Consider the following 17,703-nt stretch of genomic DNA (forward strand, 5'->3'; position numbering starts at 1 on the left):
CGTCCCCCGTCCGATACGCCCGCGACAGGGCCCACAGGCTAGACATGTCGGTCCCCACGTGGGAATAGCCGGGTGGACGTGTTTGAGACTTCTGATCTATAATATAAAAATAAAAATCGCAGTGTTCCTTTTATTAGCCTAAGACGACTCGAAGGCGAAATTCATTCGCCATTGCTATCTTACCGTGCACTTTATATCACGTGAACGCCGATGTTTAAAAAAAAATTTAGTCACGCGACCACCGCAAAGACGAAGCGAACGCTTAAATCACGCGCAGGTGGTCATGTGAAATTTTGTTCCACACGCCGGGCTTTAAAGTCACGTTCTCGAAAGACATATAAGGCTTTCGCCTTGAAACACTTGTAAATTATACATAAGCTTTTCGTTTGCGGCGTTATTCTCTCGCGAAAATTGAAAATAGAGACGTTTCTGATATGATTGAAAGGAGACTTCAATGAAAGGAGACTTCAAGCCCTGATTGCCTTCTATATTATAGTGTTACCTTCTATATCTTGCAGAAGCCGAGGTGACGTCTTTTCTAGTGACTTAAAAGCCACTGCACCGGCGGTGAAACTGAAGCGGTTATTCGTCCGGATAAATACTACTGCGCGTGTACAATAACATGTGCCGACAAGCAAAGAAATGCTACTCGATCGCTTTGAATAAGACGGTATTTTTCCATACTCGTCGCACGGTCAAGTGCTCAAGAAAGCGATAAGTGTTCGTATCGAAGGGCTCTGTTTTCAATAGATCACATTGGCGAGTAAGTGGAGATACTCGAGCCAAAAAGAGCGAGATCGGCAGGTATATATGCCGGCATGCAGTCAGTGCGCTTTCTGAGCAGAACGGAACAGGCGCGCCTCTGATGACTTCGCGGCGATTTTGTTTACAAATTTGGATGAAATCCTTCAATGGTTTCAGTTCAGTGGCCTCACCTACAAAGACGTCTGACTGACAAAACATCTCAAACGTGCCATCCCAATGACAGGGACTTCACGAGTTTGTTAGGAAATAAAGTGCGGGAGTTTTAATGGTTGCACGTCTGAGCAGGCGAACGTTTTTCTCAGAAAAGTACTTCTAGCGCGGGTTATTCTTCTGAGCGAAAATAAATTGCGCGGTTTATTTTCGTGGAAAAAAATATTTTTTTTTTTTGTCAAACTCTGCTTAACTGCAATCTTGTCGTACAAGAGACAAATAGCACAAACAGCGCATATATATATATATATATATATGAGGAAGGAAGTGTCCTTGGATCCAGTAGAATCAATACTACCCTGATGAAGGCCAGTCCCCGGCTGAAACGTCGGAAAAATAAAACGTTTTCGTTTTGCACGTCCTCTACTTCGTAGTATATATATATACTGAAGAAGCTTTTCCAGTGGGCCAAACGTACTTGGGAACAGAAGAGACACAACTTAGCGGTTATCTTAAATTTATTTGCCAACGGTTTCGACCGCCGGTGGACCGGTTTTCGTCAGTGCTTATTAGCAAACACGGCATATATATATATATATATATATATATATATATATATAGTTGAAGGAGTGGTTGCCTTGGTTGCCGTATAAGTATGAGAGGTGGCACTTCAAGAAAACCTCATATGTATATATATATATATATATATATATATATATATATATATATATATATATATATATATATATATATATATATAAACACATCGTAAAACCCCAAGCAAGCGCCCCCCCCCCCCCTCACCCTGCCCTCCCGCCGTTTTCACTGCTTCATTCACTGTTTTTATTCGCTTGGTGGGGGCTAATAACGACAGCGAATACAAGCCTATTCACTAACGCATTTCACTGGAAGCACGCGCGGCTCTTCCGGCGCCATCTTGAATTTTGATCCGTGATCGAGCAAGCCCCCCCTCCCCTCTACAAATCTTGTCGGATTATCCTTTACCGTAGGGGGGGGGGGGGGGGGGGGGGGCTCGCTTAGAACTTTACCGTGTATATATATATATATACCGGGTGTCCCAGCTATCTTTAGCGAATGATTAAAAAATACAATATTAGAGGCAGGCGAGTGAAATCAGTTGCATATTACTGACAGCCACATTGCGCACTACAATTCTTGTTTTGTAATTAATTTGTTAATTACGATTACTTAAATAAATTGCTAAATATTGACTTTAGACAAAGTTCGAGAGCGTCTTCACAAACCCCCCATTGCATTATTTGCGATAAAGAGTCTCACGTGTACCATTATTTCCAAGCTGCAAAGCCCACGAAATACAAAAAAAAGAAAAAAAACACGTGACTAGCGCACTCGCGCGCCGCGATCGTGCTGCTCTCAACCGTGGTTTGAGCGAACGAAATCACCTGCAGTTGAGTTCGCACAGCAGTCGCACAGGGCCTTGCGCTTTTTGATGGACGCGTCAGCGGCGTGGTTTGATGCGCGTCCATTTAACAGCGTAAAGCCATGTGCAATGAACGATTGAACGCCGCCGCGTACCAATCCAGTGCCGCCTCTATTTTCTTTTTCAGAAAAAAAAAATATAGACAGAGAGAGGAGGCGCTGATCATTCAAAGAACGTTTGGAAGCGCTCGAGTAGCGGCGCACGAGCGCACGTCTATTTGATATTTGGTGTGTTTCGAGGGATTTTGTTTTTTCTCGGAAAAAAACAAGCAGGGAGATCTCACAAAATAAATGCTTGATTCAGGGGTTATTTGAGGCGACCTGCAACTTAAATTTAATATTTTCCTGATTCGAGCAAGAATAAAAAAAGTCGGCTAATCAAAGTTAATTAAGTAATTGGTGCTCAGTAGTGAAAAAAATACAGGTTGCAAGTATGTAGACATACAACCTGTATACTACTAATACAAAGCAGGTAGGACTTTGCTCGAGCACATGCTTTTTTTTTTAAGGGACACTAAAGAGCAAAAACGATTTTTCTCGCATTAGTAAAGTAGTCTTCCACGATACCAAAAACACCACGCTTTCTGCGCGAAGAAGCTTAATAAGCGAGAAAACGCGCAAAAAGGAAATACAGGTGGCGACGCCACCTTGGAATTCCCGCACCATTTGCCGTGACGTCACATATTTTCGACGGCGCCTGCTTGGGCGTACGTAGTTCCTAATCGGTTAAATCGAAGTACATTGTCCTCTGAGGGGGCCAGAGACTTGACATAACGAGTTTGTGGAAATTTCGTCGAGCCAGTGGCGCCAAAATACGTTAAATGGTCTTTGAAGTCTTTTACGTCACGAATTACAAAGTTCGGCGCGAAATTTAAAAATGAAACATTGAACTTGGTTTTCTCCTCTAATAATAAACCTATGGTGGTGAAATAAACTACACAAGACTTCTCCGAGCACACTTTATCAATCTAAACCAATTCATTGTTTCTCTTTAGTGTCCCTTTAAATCTCGGTCCGAGTTAGCCGGGACACACACACACACGCACACGCACACGCACGCACGCACACACACACACACACACACACACACACACACACACACACACACACACACACACACACACACACACACACACACACACACAGACAGACAGACAGATCACAACAAATAGGTTCTCGGTCCGGTGAAATATTCACAGTAAAGTAAGCACGCTGTAAAATGACGCTTCGCTCTGAACCCGAGCGCACGCGCGTCTATTCTACTTGTACTTCATACATATATATATAAGAGCCAGTTAATTCTACTTGTCACTCTGTATTTCCACAGAATGCCTTGGATCTATGAAGAACATTTGCACGGTCGAAGACCCGACCTATGCCCATGAGCGGACGGGCCCGGCCGTGCCCGACAACACACAGCCCGGCCGAAACAAGAACAATAAATAAATAAATAAATAAATAAATAAATAAATAAATAAATAAATAAATAAATAAATAAATAAATAAATAAATAAAAGATTAAAGAGAAAAAGAAAATAGATAATGATTTTTATCAGGCAAGGGGTAATAAACATACCGCCCTCCGTTAGCTATACAAATGACAGATCGATGTTTCACCTGTACCCTCTTGAAAACCCGCTATCTCTTCCTCTCTCGTTACGGCCAGCTATGTGGAAGGCTGCGCCATCTGCTAGAACTTATGTAACACTAACGATACCGCGCGAAATTCGAAATGAACGTGCATCGGTGTTGTAGTCTGAGCTTGTCGGTGAGTGTAGCGACGCAGAGGCGTTAGTTACGGGAAAAGCAGTGGGTTGGGGGGGGGGGGGAGTCTCCTCCACCACCCCGGACTCGTCCACGAGATGGGGGGGAGGGGGGGGTTGCGCTCGCGCTCGCCTCACACACCGGCCTGCATCAACCTTAGCAGCCCCACTTATGACTACATTTCGTACTGGACAAATAGTTTACTGCTCTACTGCAACTTGCACAAATTTCCAACTTCTTATCACTACAATGACATATTTAATTTGCGTACCCCATTCTCAATGCAATGTTAGTCTGGCTTAACGAATAAGGTGCAACAAGGTTGGGTGTTTGCATACAAAGAGCGTCAGCTGAAGTTCCCAGACAAAGAATGACTCGCCATCAATAAACACACTTGACCAACACTTTATTCTCTCTGTACAGTCCGCGTCAACAATCTCACAATAACAGTGCCACAACAACGCCCTCCCACAAGGTACCTCCCATAGAAGCACTCAAGTGGGTTTGGCTGTGAGCAGCTTAGACATATAAGGGCCATCCAACTCATATCCAAGTTTGCGATAGTAGTTTCGTGTGCCTACACCTGAAACACAAATGACAAAATACATAGTACGATTACACGAATACCAAAGACACTAAATTGAGGAGAACATAGGCTTGCGTAGGTCAACATTCAGAGAACATTCCTACGAAAGCATCAGTGTGCTACAGAAGTAGACCAATAAGCAAAAAAAAAGAAAGGAAAGAAAAACAGCGTTGCATTTTACCTTGCAGAAAAATGGTAATTAAATCAAACATGACTGGCTCTTCCCTGGCAAGTTGTTGTACCTTAACATCTCAGACAAGTTAAGCCCTCATATAAATAGATGATTTAGAACTTATAATTTTAAGTGATCACTAGTCTTGTTGCTCTCGTATTCATGCTTTTTCTTATGCTCATTCTTTCCTCCTGTGCTTTACAAAAATAATGGCTAAGTTGAAAGTCCCTCATATGACAAAAACATAAATATAACAAAAAGATGCAACTATACAGTATAAGCTGCAAAATGGTAAGCAATGACAGTGCATTGAATAATAAAGCTGTGACATCTGCCAATTACAGTATACTAGTTTTAGCACGTATTTTTTGCAAGTGATTTTTAACCTTGTTCAGCTGGTTACCCTGCCTCTTTAAGAGGGAGCTCACGTGACCATCCCTAAATACTTTGGAAGCTGCATATTAAAAACATGCTACCGTCATGTCGTTGCTGACACAGGAGCAAAGTAAACCACCAGAAATGACAGCCATTTTAGTGGCTCACAAGGTAGCCACTCGACTCACCTGAAATAACTGCCAGCTTGTGCGAGCCATGTTCATCACGAGCAATGCGCTCCGCTTCCTCCATAAGCAGCGTTCCAAAGCCCTGACGAGATTGACGGAAGAGCATAAAAGCAGTACGAGGCTTAGAACAACGGAAAATTGGCCAAATTGGTCCAAGTCAGGCATGCAGGCACAGACATAAGCGAAACAGACAATACAAAAAATGTTTCCTTTTTTAGAATGAGCGATTTCTGTGTAAGAAATCGTTAAGGGGTCAGAATACAGAAGCTGCCATGGATCACAATAGAATGGATTTATTGTAGTTAAGATAATTTCAACTGATAACAGAATTTTCAACTGTGGATTTGAGTTCTATGCAGTGCAGTGAAAAGAGGTGTGAGCAATACGTGTAGAAATTTGTTCAGACACAAGAAATTTTATCATAGGGATATGCATAATATGTTAAAATGTTGAGAGGGATAGATGAAAAGGTTAGATTTTGTCTTGTGTTCCATGATTACGCTTTGCTGAGCCATAGAAACAACCTAGCATCAACACCAATTCACTGTTATAGCGAAACCAAAACTCTTTCGTAGGAAGGTCTAACAATTAGAAATTCTGTTGGTAATTAACCAATTCGCATCATTACAAGCAATGACAATCTTAATGGCTGGACATCTAAGAGCTAAATGGGTATTCCAATGTCACTACTCTTTTGGTACAGTAATCTGACTGCCTCTCTGCTTGATATTCAAGCAGTGTACAGAATAACTTCAATAGCTGCACCTGAAAGCAACTCACAACATGTTTATTCATATGCACAACAAGCAGAGCTTCAGTTCTCACCTGGTGTTGAAACTTAGTAGGGTCTCGGGCACTCACTGGTACAACACTGCCGTATCTGAGTGTTCCAGGTCAAGGAGGCATAAGAGCATGTCATTTTAAAGGGACACTAAAGAGAAACAATGAATCGGCCTAGATCGATAAATTGTGCTCTGAGAACTCTAATGTCGTTAATTTCGCCACCATAGGTTTATTGATAGAGGAGAAAATCAAGTTTAAAGTTTCATTTTTAAATTTCGCGCCGAAATCTCCCCACATGACGTCACGGATTTCAAAGTGTATTTATCGTATTTTGGCGCCATTGGCTCAACAAAATTACCCCAAACTTGCTATGTTAAGTCTATGGCCCCCTCAGAGGACAATGTACTTCATTTTTACCGATTAGGAACTACGTAGTCCCTAGTAGGCGAAGTCAAAAGATGTGACGTCACGGCGAATGGTGCGGAAACTTCATGTGGCGTTGCCACCCACATTTTGTTTTTGCGCGTTTTCTCGCTTACTAAGCGTCTTCTCACATCAAGTGTGGTGTTTTTGGTATCGTGAAAGAGTACTTTACTAATATGAGAAAAATCGTTTTGCTCTTTAGTGTCCTTTTAACACAAAGACACTTCTTTATATCTCATAATCATTACTATGAGCAAAGATTCATCACACGCTGATATTGGCAAGAATCGTTCTAGATTGACAATGCCATAGAGCATCAAGGTTCAAGTGTAATCAGATAATGCTTGTAATTCTACAAGTGTGACTGATTGGGTGATGCAGCTCAATCTCCAAAGACAAGAGATGGGCTTGGACAGGCACGATAGAACTTTCTGTTTTTTTAATTCTAGCATTTGGTCTCCTTTCCCTATATCAGTTGTAGCCACCCAGTACACATCCCTCATCTGCCAAGGCAGTGTTGTGCGAGTGTGAGCAAAAAAAATAACATCGCAAAATGGCTTTTTTTAGAGGATACACATGCAGCTCTCGCACAATGGAGCATCCGTTCACCAGCTCGGGACGGAAGGTGTCGGGGGAGCACTTGCGCAGCCGCAGCAGCCCAACCAAGATGTCCTGCCGAGGGTCTTCGTACGAGAGAAACGTCTCCCAACCACCATTGGCTACGTAATCACGACGCACCAACTCCACCTGCATCAGGATCATCAATATCTAAAGTCACTGTAACATCCACCAGAAGCTAGAAATGCACAACAATAAAGAGGTATAGAAGTAGCCTTTGGCATGCTATACACTTGCCAACCTCCAGAGAGTAAACATTCATGTCTAAAGCAGACTCACATAAGGTGCCACAATGCATCTCATTTTTGTAAGGATGAATCTTCATAGCTTAATCTTCCATCGCCTCACTCCTGAATGGTTTTTTTACAAAAAAGCAAGATTTTTTAACAGAGCCAGCACATCACTGTGCCGCTGACTAACGCAAATAACGTAGCAACAAGACTGCAGTTCTCAGGAAGACAGAAGCGATGAGAAGTTGGTGAATCTGGAATGCCACTGTTGCCAACATTTTGATCGAGGGACTTGCTGATACTTCACAGCCTGACGAGGACGAGTACTCTAGTCTAACCATATACCCCAGCAGCTTCTCATCACCGTAATGCAAGTCAGAAATACTCAGCATACACAGTATATTATTTTTTATGGGCTGACCTTATGTTCTCTCAATATGCGCTGTTGTGGACAATACCCATTGTTACAGCACTGTGTGAACAGTACTGGGTTCTTTTTTTCCAGATGCAAGCGGACGTTCTTATTCTACACTCATACGCACCTGATCTGGCTGTACTCTGTGGTGGATCTCTTGAATGCCCACTTCTCGAGTGCGCACATCTCGGCACCTCGTGCCAAAGTCCTTCATTCTAGCCAGCGCTAGCTCCCGCAAATTGCCATGCTCAACACCGGAGGTCACCAGTGGCATTGGGATGTCCCTGAAACAAAGAAGTGGTTAAGATGACACACTGTTAAATCATACGCCTTGAACAACAAATCTTGTAAATTTAAACTATCCTAACACACTTGTATTAAAGGAACCTTAGAGAGAAACATTGAAGAGACACAGGCCACCAGATGCTCGTAGACTTCCTCGCAGTCGTCAGTACTAAACTGATCAGCTCTAAGCATGAGCCACCAGCGCCTTTTAGGTCTGAGAGTTTGAGCTGAAGAAATAAAAAGCATCTCGATTCTGGCATCAAAAACAAAGATGGCTCTTGGTGGAAATGAGGAAATATTTAGAATAGTGACACTTGTCTTTGGCACGAAAGTATTACGCATCCTTATTGGTCCCTGCTCAGATTTAGAGAATAAAGAGATAGAAGTAGACATTCAACAAAATTTGCATTTGTCAAAAGTACAGATCATGGGTTGTTGTTTACCAGTCCGCCTCACTAGCTTTTAAGACTACTGAATTTTGCATAACATTCAGCAATAAACTGCTGATAAATGTTTTCATTGTTCATCATGTCAAGAGAAATATTCAAATGCAATGTTTGACAGCATTGTAGCTCATACTAATTACCCCCTGCTTGAGATAACCTTGATTAGCAATGCTGCACCACAAGCAATCAAGTTGAAAGAATGACCCAATCAAAAGGACAAATGATAAAGAAAAGAAGTGGCACACACAACAACTGGACCTTGAGGCAATGGGATAGACATGCACTCAGCAGGTGATGAGAGTAATGGTGCTAACACACGCTGTGGCCTGGCTTTCAGAAGAATACACATTTGAAAAGTTACCCAGCAAGTGGTTCATTCTTTCAGCATTATGTATCAACTGACCCAGACTTCAACTTTACTGCCAAGTATTAATATTTGAGCACTGCTGTATTACTGTGCGCAATAATGCGAAACTACCGAGAGAAGTTGTGATGAGCCTTGCGCATTGACAGTACCTCTGGACACGATAGATACGCGTCCACGGGGGAACCAAGGCGAGGATGCGGGCAATGAGATCCACCAGAAAGCCCGGAGGGTAGCTGCGGTATCGACCTGTTTTCCACAATTCGTACAGGCCTGTGCCTCGAATTACCAATGTTGGATAGATCTTGAGGCCATCCATACGAAATGCTGGATTCTCGAAAATTTCCTGCACATGTAGAAAGGCATTTCAGCATTGCGGAAAATATTCATGAAAAACATATTAGACCCTTTTCTTGATTTCAAAACTAGCACACCTACATGGCAGTTTACATAATGAATGGCGGTGCAGTCATTCTTGCAAACAGCACATACAAGCAGTTTGCTTGTAGTATTGTATCATGAAAAGTATAGACATGGCTGTCATGATGAAGCCATGTGCAAGAGACAAATCGCAGAATGTGTAGCTAGCATTTCATCTTAAAGGGGTGGTGCCACCAAATTTGTGGCTTGCGCGTTCTGTGCTGTAAGCGTTTCCTATAGCTCCAGGAAGCATGATGCACGCACCAAGATTCATGTATTCTCGATAAATAATTTAATATCGCCTTTTCATGTGGACAACTTTCGGTTTCGGTTTCTGGGCGCCGAGGTTGGGCAGTGACGTAGAAGTGTAGGAGGCGTGGTCACGTGACCACACAAGGCTGTGACGCACTTAGCCACGAAGCGATCGAAACTCAGCGAGTGATGTAGCAACCGATGCTTTGCCGGTACTATAGTGAACTAGAATATATTCTAGTTCACTACAGCCGGTACGTACGTTGCGGAAGTGGCGGAGGTCCGGAGGTCACTCACGTTACTACAGCAGATTTGGTGTGACGTCACTACAACTTTCGTTGCCCATCCTACAGATCTACGTCAGTGTTGGCGCGCTAGCGATGGGTTTCGATCGGGAGAATGGGCATTTAGGTACACTTTGGAAGTGAATTAAAATATATTCTAAACGTTTGCTGTGTCCGACCCTTCGTGTGGAATGTCCTTGCATACAGAGGAAACCCGCAACAGGCTTGTTATAGCCTCGAAATTTGATGGCACCACCCCTTTAAAGGGACACTAAAGAAAAAAAAAACTATTTTTCTCATATTGATAAATTACTCTTTCACAATTCCAAAATCACCTTGCTCGTTGTGAGAAGACGGTTGTTAGGCAGGAAAACGTGCAAAAAGAAAATGCGGGTGGCGACACCACCTTGCATTTTCTGCACCAAGCGCCGTGACATCATTGGTTTTGTTGGCATATACTATGACCTACATTTTTCCTAATCGGTAAAAATGAAGTACATTGACCTCTGAGAGGGCCATAGACTTAGTATATGAAGTTTCAGGAAATTTCATTGAACCAATGCTGCCAAAATAAGACAAGTACACTTTGAAATTCGTGAAGTCACACACAGAGATTTCGGTGCGAAATTTGGAAATGAAACTTTCACCATGATTTGCTCCTCGATGAATGAACTAATGATGGTGAAATTAATGACATTAGAGTTCTCGGAGTACATTTTATCAATCTAAACCAATTCATTGTTTTATTTTAGTGTCCCTTTAATTTCAGCAAAGACTGTTGCCATCAGCGATTGGGCAAATAAGCCCAACTTGCTCAGATTAAAAGCAAAGTAATGAAAAGCAAAACATTTATCGGTACACCTTTAATTAATGACGCAATTGCAGCATTTTGCGACCAATGAAGGATCTGCTGTGGTATGCAGCCCTTACCACAAACTGGTCAAGGTCACGCTCCCAATCCACATTTGGAAGGTTAGGCATCATGTGGGCGACAACCTTGAAGCCTGCATCCTTTGCCAGTTGGAAGGATTCACACACAGCTCGAACTGTGTGACCGCTGAGAAAGGAGGGAAGAGGAGAAAGGATTAACTGGATACAAGCGCATGTGCATGCTGTAACATTATGGTGCACTATAAACAAACACCAGGAGATCGCACCGTTCGTCAGGACACAAGTAAAATGAGGAAATTTTTAGCAAAAACACTGCGATGACTGCGTTGAGAAAATACAAGTTAATGTGGAAGAATTACCATATAAGCATCAAAATATATTTAAAAAAGCAAAACAAACCCCTGCTTTCATCACAGGGAGACTTACAGAAATTATTTCTTATCCCGATGGTCTACTGCTACAAGGCTATGAACAAATGGACAAGTGACATACTGCAATTGCTCACCGGTTAGTGTCCCTTGCTACATCTTCATGAACACTCTGAACACCGATTTCCAACCGGGTGCAACCGTACTGGAGCATATCTCTGAAAGAAATCAGTCAACTTAAACAAATGTTTGGCAGAGCAGAATTACTGTACGTATATTGGAGAACTATGCAGTGTGCAACAGGACTGCTGCTATTACGAGTTGACCATAATAATAATATCTGGGGTTTAACGTACGAGTTGACCAGCAAGTGTTTATGTAAATATGGAAACAAACAGTGAATCCTTGCTGCATGACTCCCTATGTGTGTGGCATGTGACTTTTCATCCATAATGCTAAACTTGTCCTAAACATAGTGCTCGTCCTGTGCTGTGAGCTCTTCTATGCCCTCTATCGAATTTGTGCTCTGTAGTTAAGCATTATGAACAAACTAGCCCAGCAACAAATTCTCTTAAGATGCTTTTTGTCTATGTATGGCTCATGCTTCTTATATATTACCTCATATATATTGCCAACATGTTCAGACACTGGTTGCCACTACCCAGGAAACAGCAAGTCTGGCCTTGGCATAGACTAATCTGCTATGTCTACAAGTCCTTGTTTTTTACATGATATTCCTAAAGGGTAATTAGTCATGACTAACCCAAGGTGTCTCTTGAGACAGTAGTCTGGGCGTGTCTCAATAGTGATGCCAATGCACTTGGTGCGGGCTCGTTCGCTGTACCTCACAGCCTCAGCCACCGAGCTGCTGCTGTGCCCTGACAAGGCGTCGTGCAGGCTGCGGATGAACCTATCCCGGTAGTCTTCGGGCAGACACATAAAGGTGCCCCCCATCACGATGAACTCCACTTTGTCCACAGAATGGCCCAATTGCTGGAGCTGCATCCATTAGAACACACATTAAAGATCCAACAGAAATATCCACTGTATATGTTGCCTATTGGGTTATTAAAGGGGCCCTGCAACACTTTTTCAACATGGTCAGAAAACGCTGATCAGTAGTCAAGGCTCCTGAGAACACACGAGCCAAACATTATAGCGCAGCATGCAGCCTGGAATTTACAATTAATTTCCAAAGTCAGCTAGAAATCACTCCCCCTTCTTTCTACAAATGATGCCATATACCCAAATTTCACACTACTGGCTAATATGAGCATCGTGGGCTGCATAGTTACGGCGGCCTCTGCATGCTCACGCGCATGCTCGCGATTACACTGAAGGAAGAAGAAAAAAAAAGAAAGAAAAAGTGTGTAAGGTCACGACGTGCGCGTGACGTAACTTCTTTCCCTCGTGCCATCCCTCCCTGCTTAGCTTCCAGCGCGCTCGTCGGGACGAGAAAAGACAGAAAGCAATTACAGCATGCGACAAATCTCTAACTCCACCCGTACTAAAAATTCTTGCGGAAGTCGATTCGTGAGGCAGTAAACTCCTTTAATGAAGCCATTCGGTGGTTACTTGGAAAAGTGTTGCAGGGCCGTTTAAAGCACACTAAGCTACATAAGCTTTGCTCAAAACTCTACCAATATGCTGTGCATTAAGATTTGCTTGCCGCCTAATGACAGTAGTGTTTATCAATACTTTCATATCTATTAATCTAGACTAGAAGAACAAAGTGGGTCTGATAGGCCATTATGATAAAGACACAGCGCCTAAAGCAAGCTTTGGAATGTTTTGTGTCATTCACTTCATCATGAATTTGAACAAGGCTTACCTGTTCAACACGATGTCTTGTCTGGAGAAAAGGATCGTATCGGGCCCTGATGGCACGCATAGATGTTGGCTGGACAAAAATATGGAAAGTTGCTTGTACACTTTGACAAATGCTCACGTAAATCACGTTTCAATGCAGTTGATCCTGAATAAATATCGTAAACATTTTGTAAATGCACTTTCAGTCTTCGAAATATTCTGCAGAATAATTGAAATCTTATGCATACAAACTAGGGTGTGCTGAGGCACATATAAATACTGGTCACGCTTCAGTCGTAAGTTGCCTTCGATGATGTTCGCAGGTGCTTAATTTGGCCACTCACTTAACGTGCAACGTGAAAATAACATTGGCCCCAAACTATCCCATAGCAGTGGCTCACATCACAGCTAACGATATTCGCTTTATCAGTGAAACCTACATTCCTGTAGAGAAATTATAAGAAACTTACCTCGTAACCTGTGTACGACTGTGTGGAATACTCGAAATCCGAGTCCGGACCACCAGGACAGTATCTGCAATATTCCCAAAGACAGACATCCTGATGAGAGGTTCCTGGTTATATCAGACCACTTATGGTTTGCTAACGTGCCTAAAAGACACGGTACACGAGAGCTTTCTGTGTTCCGCCACCAACAGAATGCGGAAGCCGTGGTCGGCAATCGAACTCGCTACCTCGAGTTGCCATGGTCAACGAATGCTTACACGCATATGTTTCCCGTCATGTTGATGTGAGGGCACCGATGGGGCTTGCACATGACCGCCACAACTGCTATCTGCAAAGATCCACGTCTTAGAAGTGCGACAGTTATCATCCTGACCTGAACGGCTCCCTTACCCCACTAGCAGTCCGCACTGGCTTTGCCTTCAGCTTCGGTAGAAGTACCTGTATGACAAGTAGACTTTGACACCTCGCCAACAGAAACTAGACGTTCTCACCTTCTTATACTCCGGCGGCATGGCGGCGATGATGTCAACGATCTTCGGTTGGGAACTGAGGCCGTACTTTGAAGATATTTGACACTTGACGCTGAAACCGTGACGAGATCTCCTGTAAAGCCGAGAAATCTCGTGCGATGATTCCACTTACCTGTTGAGATTGACATCTTTGCGTTCTTTCTGCGCCGCTAGAAGCTCTTTGATGATTTCCGAGATTACCTTGACTTTGAGGGCTTCTTGAGAAACGCCTGTAGTGCGGAAAATAAATCGTGAGCGCTACGCAGACCCGTTAGCGCAGTGAGTGACAATGCGCCAGGTCCAGCCATTCCTCATCACTCACCTTTCTGTTTGACAGTCATCTTCAGATCACCACTGTACGCGTGCCGTAACTAAGAAAGAAGCGCAGATCGCACTAACATATCTACACCAATCAGAGAGAAAGTTTTCACGAAGCGCACATGCACGCACTGCTATTAGTACAGCTATTAGCAACACTATGGTGGCTAGAGGGGGAAGTGTGACGGGCGCTGCATCCCCGCCGTGGGAGAGGGATGCGCGGAATGCAATGAAAGTTCTGGCCGCCGCAAGGGGCGCTGATGTAGTAGTAGGTGCTCGCCGCGCTTGCTTAGGCTCGTTCGCGTCGTTCGTTCTCTCTGTGCTGTGCCGTCACCTTGTTCGGATGCCTCGCCTTCGCTGTCGTCGTTTGTTTACCCACGTGTTCTGCGAACCATGCCGTCAAATCACGCAAGTACATGCTTCGTCCCTGGCTGTAAAGGCGGGTGTAGATCGTGCTCCGAGAAGCTTTCGGTCTTTAAAGCCCCGTAGGATCTCTCGAGGCGAGAGCAACGAGCTCGAAATATTAAGCGGACTGTCAAAGAGCTGACGAGGGACAGTGTTGTTTGCGAGCGGCACTTCAACGTGAGTTTCATCGAAAGGATATACCAGTACATTATAAACGGTGATGTTGTTGAGATACCCCGCGTTTGTCAGAAGACGCTGTGCCTACGGTGTTCCCGGACGCACCGAAGTACTTTACCAAAAAAAAAGAAAAGCAGACAGGAGTGTCCAAAGGGAGCGCCAAAACCACTTGAAGTTGAGGAGGGTCAAGTAATTTGACCTCTTGACGTGATGGGGAAGTATGTGATAAAAAATGTCTGACATAAGTATGGGATGACAAATGTGTGATAAATAAACATGTTTTACCATTTCCCTTGCGTGTATTTAGTATGCATCTAAAGCCGTAAGTTAACAGAAATCATTGGCCCTTGTATAGATACAACTATTGCTGAAATAATAAGATAAAATGTTCAGTATCAAAGAGCCTCCAGCTGCAGCATTCCGATCCCCACTTCAAGTTTCTCAAGGAAAGGAGCCGGAAAATATCAATGCTTTGAACATTTCGCGCTCAAGAGAACCCCCTACAATGCAGAGGAAATGAAGGGGGGGGGGTGCGGACTAAGAGAGAAAAAAAAACCGCACTACACTGCAGCCAATATACACGCTATGAACGATTGTAAACAGTTTACATTTCACCAAGAGGAAAGAACACTTTAAAGTCAGCTGAGCTATGCAGCCGAACAAGTGGTTTAGTTCAAAAAAGCAGTGAAAAAGGAACACGATAATAGCAACGACACAGGACCAGCGCTGAACAGTTCAGCGCCTGTCCTGTGTCGTTCTTCTTCTCGTGTTGCCGTCTTTCTGCGCTGCTTTTACCATCAAAATCAACCAACTAGCCCAGTTTTTGCACACTGTTGCAGATTAAACATGTTAAAGCAAACCGATATTAAGAAACATTTAAATATGAAAACCTGGAGGCACGCCAGTTCGGTCTGATTTAAAAGCATTCTTGGTTTTCTTTTTTTTTTCCCTCTTGCTTAACACCGCTAAGATCTTGCAACACATGCATCTTAGCGAAACAAACACGTAGTGCCTTTAACAGCACGGGCGCGGGGTATAAGCGATTATTAGAAACAAGTGAAACTAACGTCTAGCGGCCATACGCAAAGCAGGCAAATGCTGCCACAAGCACCTACGGCGCAGGTAGCGCCACCTGGTGTGACCGCCATCTTTCATTGGGAATTCGTACAGCCCTCCGCTCTCGCCCGTCACACTTCCCCCTCTAGCCACCATAGCAACACGCACTGGGCGCCGCCATTAATAAAGACGTGCGCGAACGACGTGAAAATAAATTTTTTCCTGACTTGCTTACGAGCCGCTATGAGCCAACTATGAGACGACTTGGCCGCGGCCTTCGAGATCGGTCGACGATCCAACTTGTGGAGATCGCGGATGCTATTTCACACTTTAATATTTGCTATTTGTACACTAGACTATTCCCACGAGAGGTTTATCAGAACAACAAAATAAATATCAAAGGCTACGCATTTTTCGTGAACTTCGCGAAAATGGACTCATAGCCTCCGAGATTGGACGATGCCGTGACTTTCGTAGACCCGGAAGGTGTTTCCCACCCTTATTCGGCGCCTGCAGTGCTCGCTTATTTCAATTTCTTTACTCTGATTAGCGGAAGAATTCATACGGCTAAACATTCCTACACTCTTTAAAATTGTGAAAAATTAAGGCAGCATCGCATTAGTGGTGCCACGCTTGAAGGAAGTGCGGAGCTGGGCCGCGTGCTTTGTTTCTATTTCTCTCTTTATTTCTATTAATTCCGTACTCTAAATCTATCCGTCTCTTTCCCCATCTTTCTCTCTCGCCTGCTTCCTCTTTCTATCTTTTTCCTCTCTATTTCTTTCTCAACCTTTCTTTGATTCTATCTTCCTTTCTCATTCTTTTTATGCTATGCTTTACTCTCGCCCTTCCACCACATCTCTCCTCCTGTACAAAGCTACGATACGCTCTGCTAGCGCGCCTGGATAGCCGCATGGCTACGTTGCTCGCCTTTCGATCGTGGGTTTATGGATTCAAATTTGGCCTCACCAAGAATTTGTTTCTCTTTCTTTCTCTCCCACTCGCCTATCATATTGCATTACATGCCGGTCAAATCGGCACATGTGTTCTGAAAGCGACGCACAAGAAGAGGACAAAGAGAGCGAGTGCTGGTTCATGATGATCATCATTTCTGTTTACCCGTCACGGACCGACGGCGAGCTTAAACAGCTCTGCTGTTCATAGTTCGAGCATTCTCAAGCTCACCCAGCTTTATCTTTCTTTTTTTTTATTTTCCATTTTGCCTGCCGGCTTCTTGCCCGATCTCACTAGGAAGCGCCTTAAGTTTAGCAAGCAATATTTCAAGAGAAACATCATGCGGGCCTCCTCAGCAGCAGAGGTTGTTTGTGAAGATATTTTCATTTGGAATGTATTTGCAATTTTCATTAATATTGTTCAACGAGTATCAGTTGAAAGCCCCCAAACACATCATCCATAGCCCGCACCAGATCTTGCAAGACTACATGCTAGACGCTGCTTCGTTTAGCCAAACAAGACACAAAAAGGTGAAAAGTAATTTTGCAAGCTTATCTCAATTTATGTCCCAAATGTGATGCCTTTCACCGCAAATCACTCCACATGGCAAAATGGCTGCACATGTTTTCCCCTGTTAATTATGAAAAAAAATAACACGTATGCAGTTGCAAAATTCCCTCGCTACTAATCTCATAATGCTTTCACATAACAGTTAATGCCCACACACAATCGGTCTTTATTAATATTACTGGAATCAGTCGCCACACAATA

The 17,703-nt window shown here is 43.5% G+C and overlaps 1 protein-coding gene across 1 annotated transcript; it reads right to left on the bottom strand.

The window, feature by feature from the left end:
- Positions 1-4,521: 4,521 nt before the first annotated feature.
- On the bottom strand, positions 4,522-14,480 carry LOC119407025 (elongator complex protein 3). Its single transcript, XM_037673853.2, has 16 exons — positions 14,348-14,480; positions 14,159-14,255; positions 14,008-14,098; positions 13,907-13,954; positions 13,774-13,844; positions 13,520-13,583; positions 13,072-13,140; positions 12,004-12,239; positions 11,378-11,458; positions 10,912-11,038; positions 9,178-9,371; positions 8,058-8,214; positions 7,242-7,414; positions 6,287-6,341; positions 5,462-5,543; positions 4,522-4,723 (listed from the first exon to the last, which is right to left on the bottom strand). The coding sequence occupies exons 1-16, from the start codon at positions 14,364-14,366 to the stop codon at positions 4,635-4,637; spliced, it is 1,653 nt and encodes a 550-aa protein (XP_037529781.1). The 5' UTR covers positions 14,367-14,480; the 3' UTR covers positions 4,522-4,634.
- Positions 14,481-17,703: the final 3,223 nt, after the last annotated feature.

This window comes from Rhipicephalus sanguineus, chromosome 10, assembly GCF_013339695.2.
Source record: "Rhipicephalus sanguineus isolate Rsan-2018 chromosome 10, BIME_Rsan_1.4, whole genome shotgun sequence".
In the NCBI taxonomy this organism is placed as follows: Eukaryota; Metazoa; Arthropoda; class Arachnida; order Ixodida; family Ixodidae; genus Rhipicephalus; species Rhipicephalus sanguineus.

Coding starts and splice junctions, on each gene's coding strand:
- LOC119407025 (XM_037673853.2), bottom strand. Junction 9,372..10,911: donor GTGACCTTGACCAGTTTGTG/GTAAGGGCTGCA, acceptor CTACATGTGCAG/GAAATTTTCGAGAATCCAGC. Junction 7,415..8,057: donor ACAGAGTACAGCCAGATCAG/GTGCGTATGAGT, acceptor ATCCTGATGCAG/GTGGAGTTGGTGCGTCGTGA.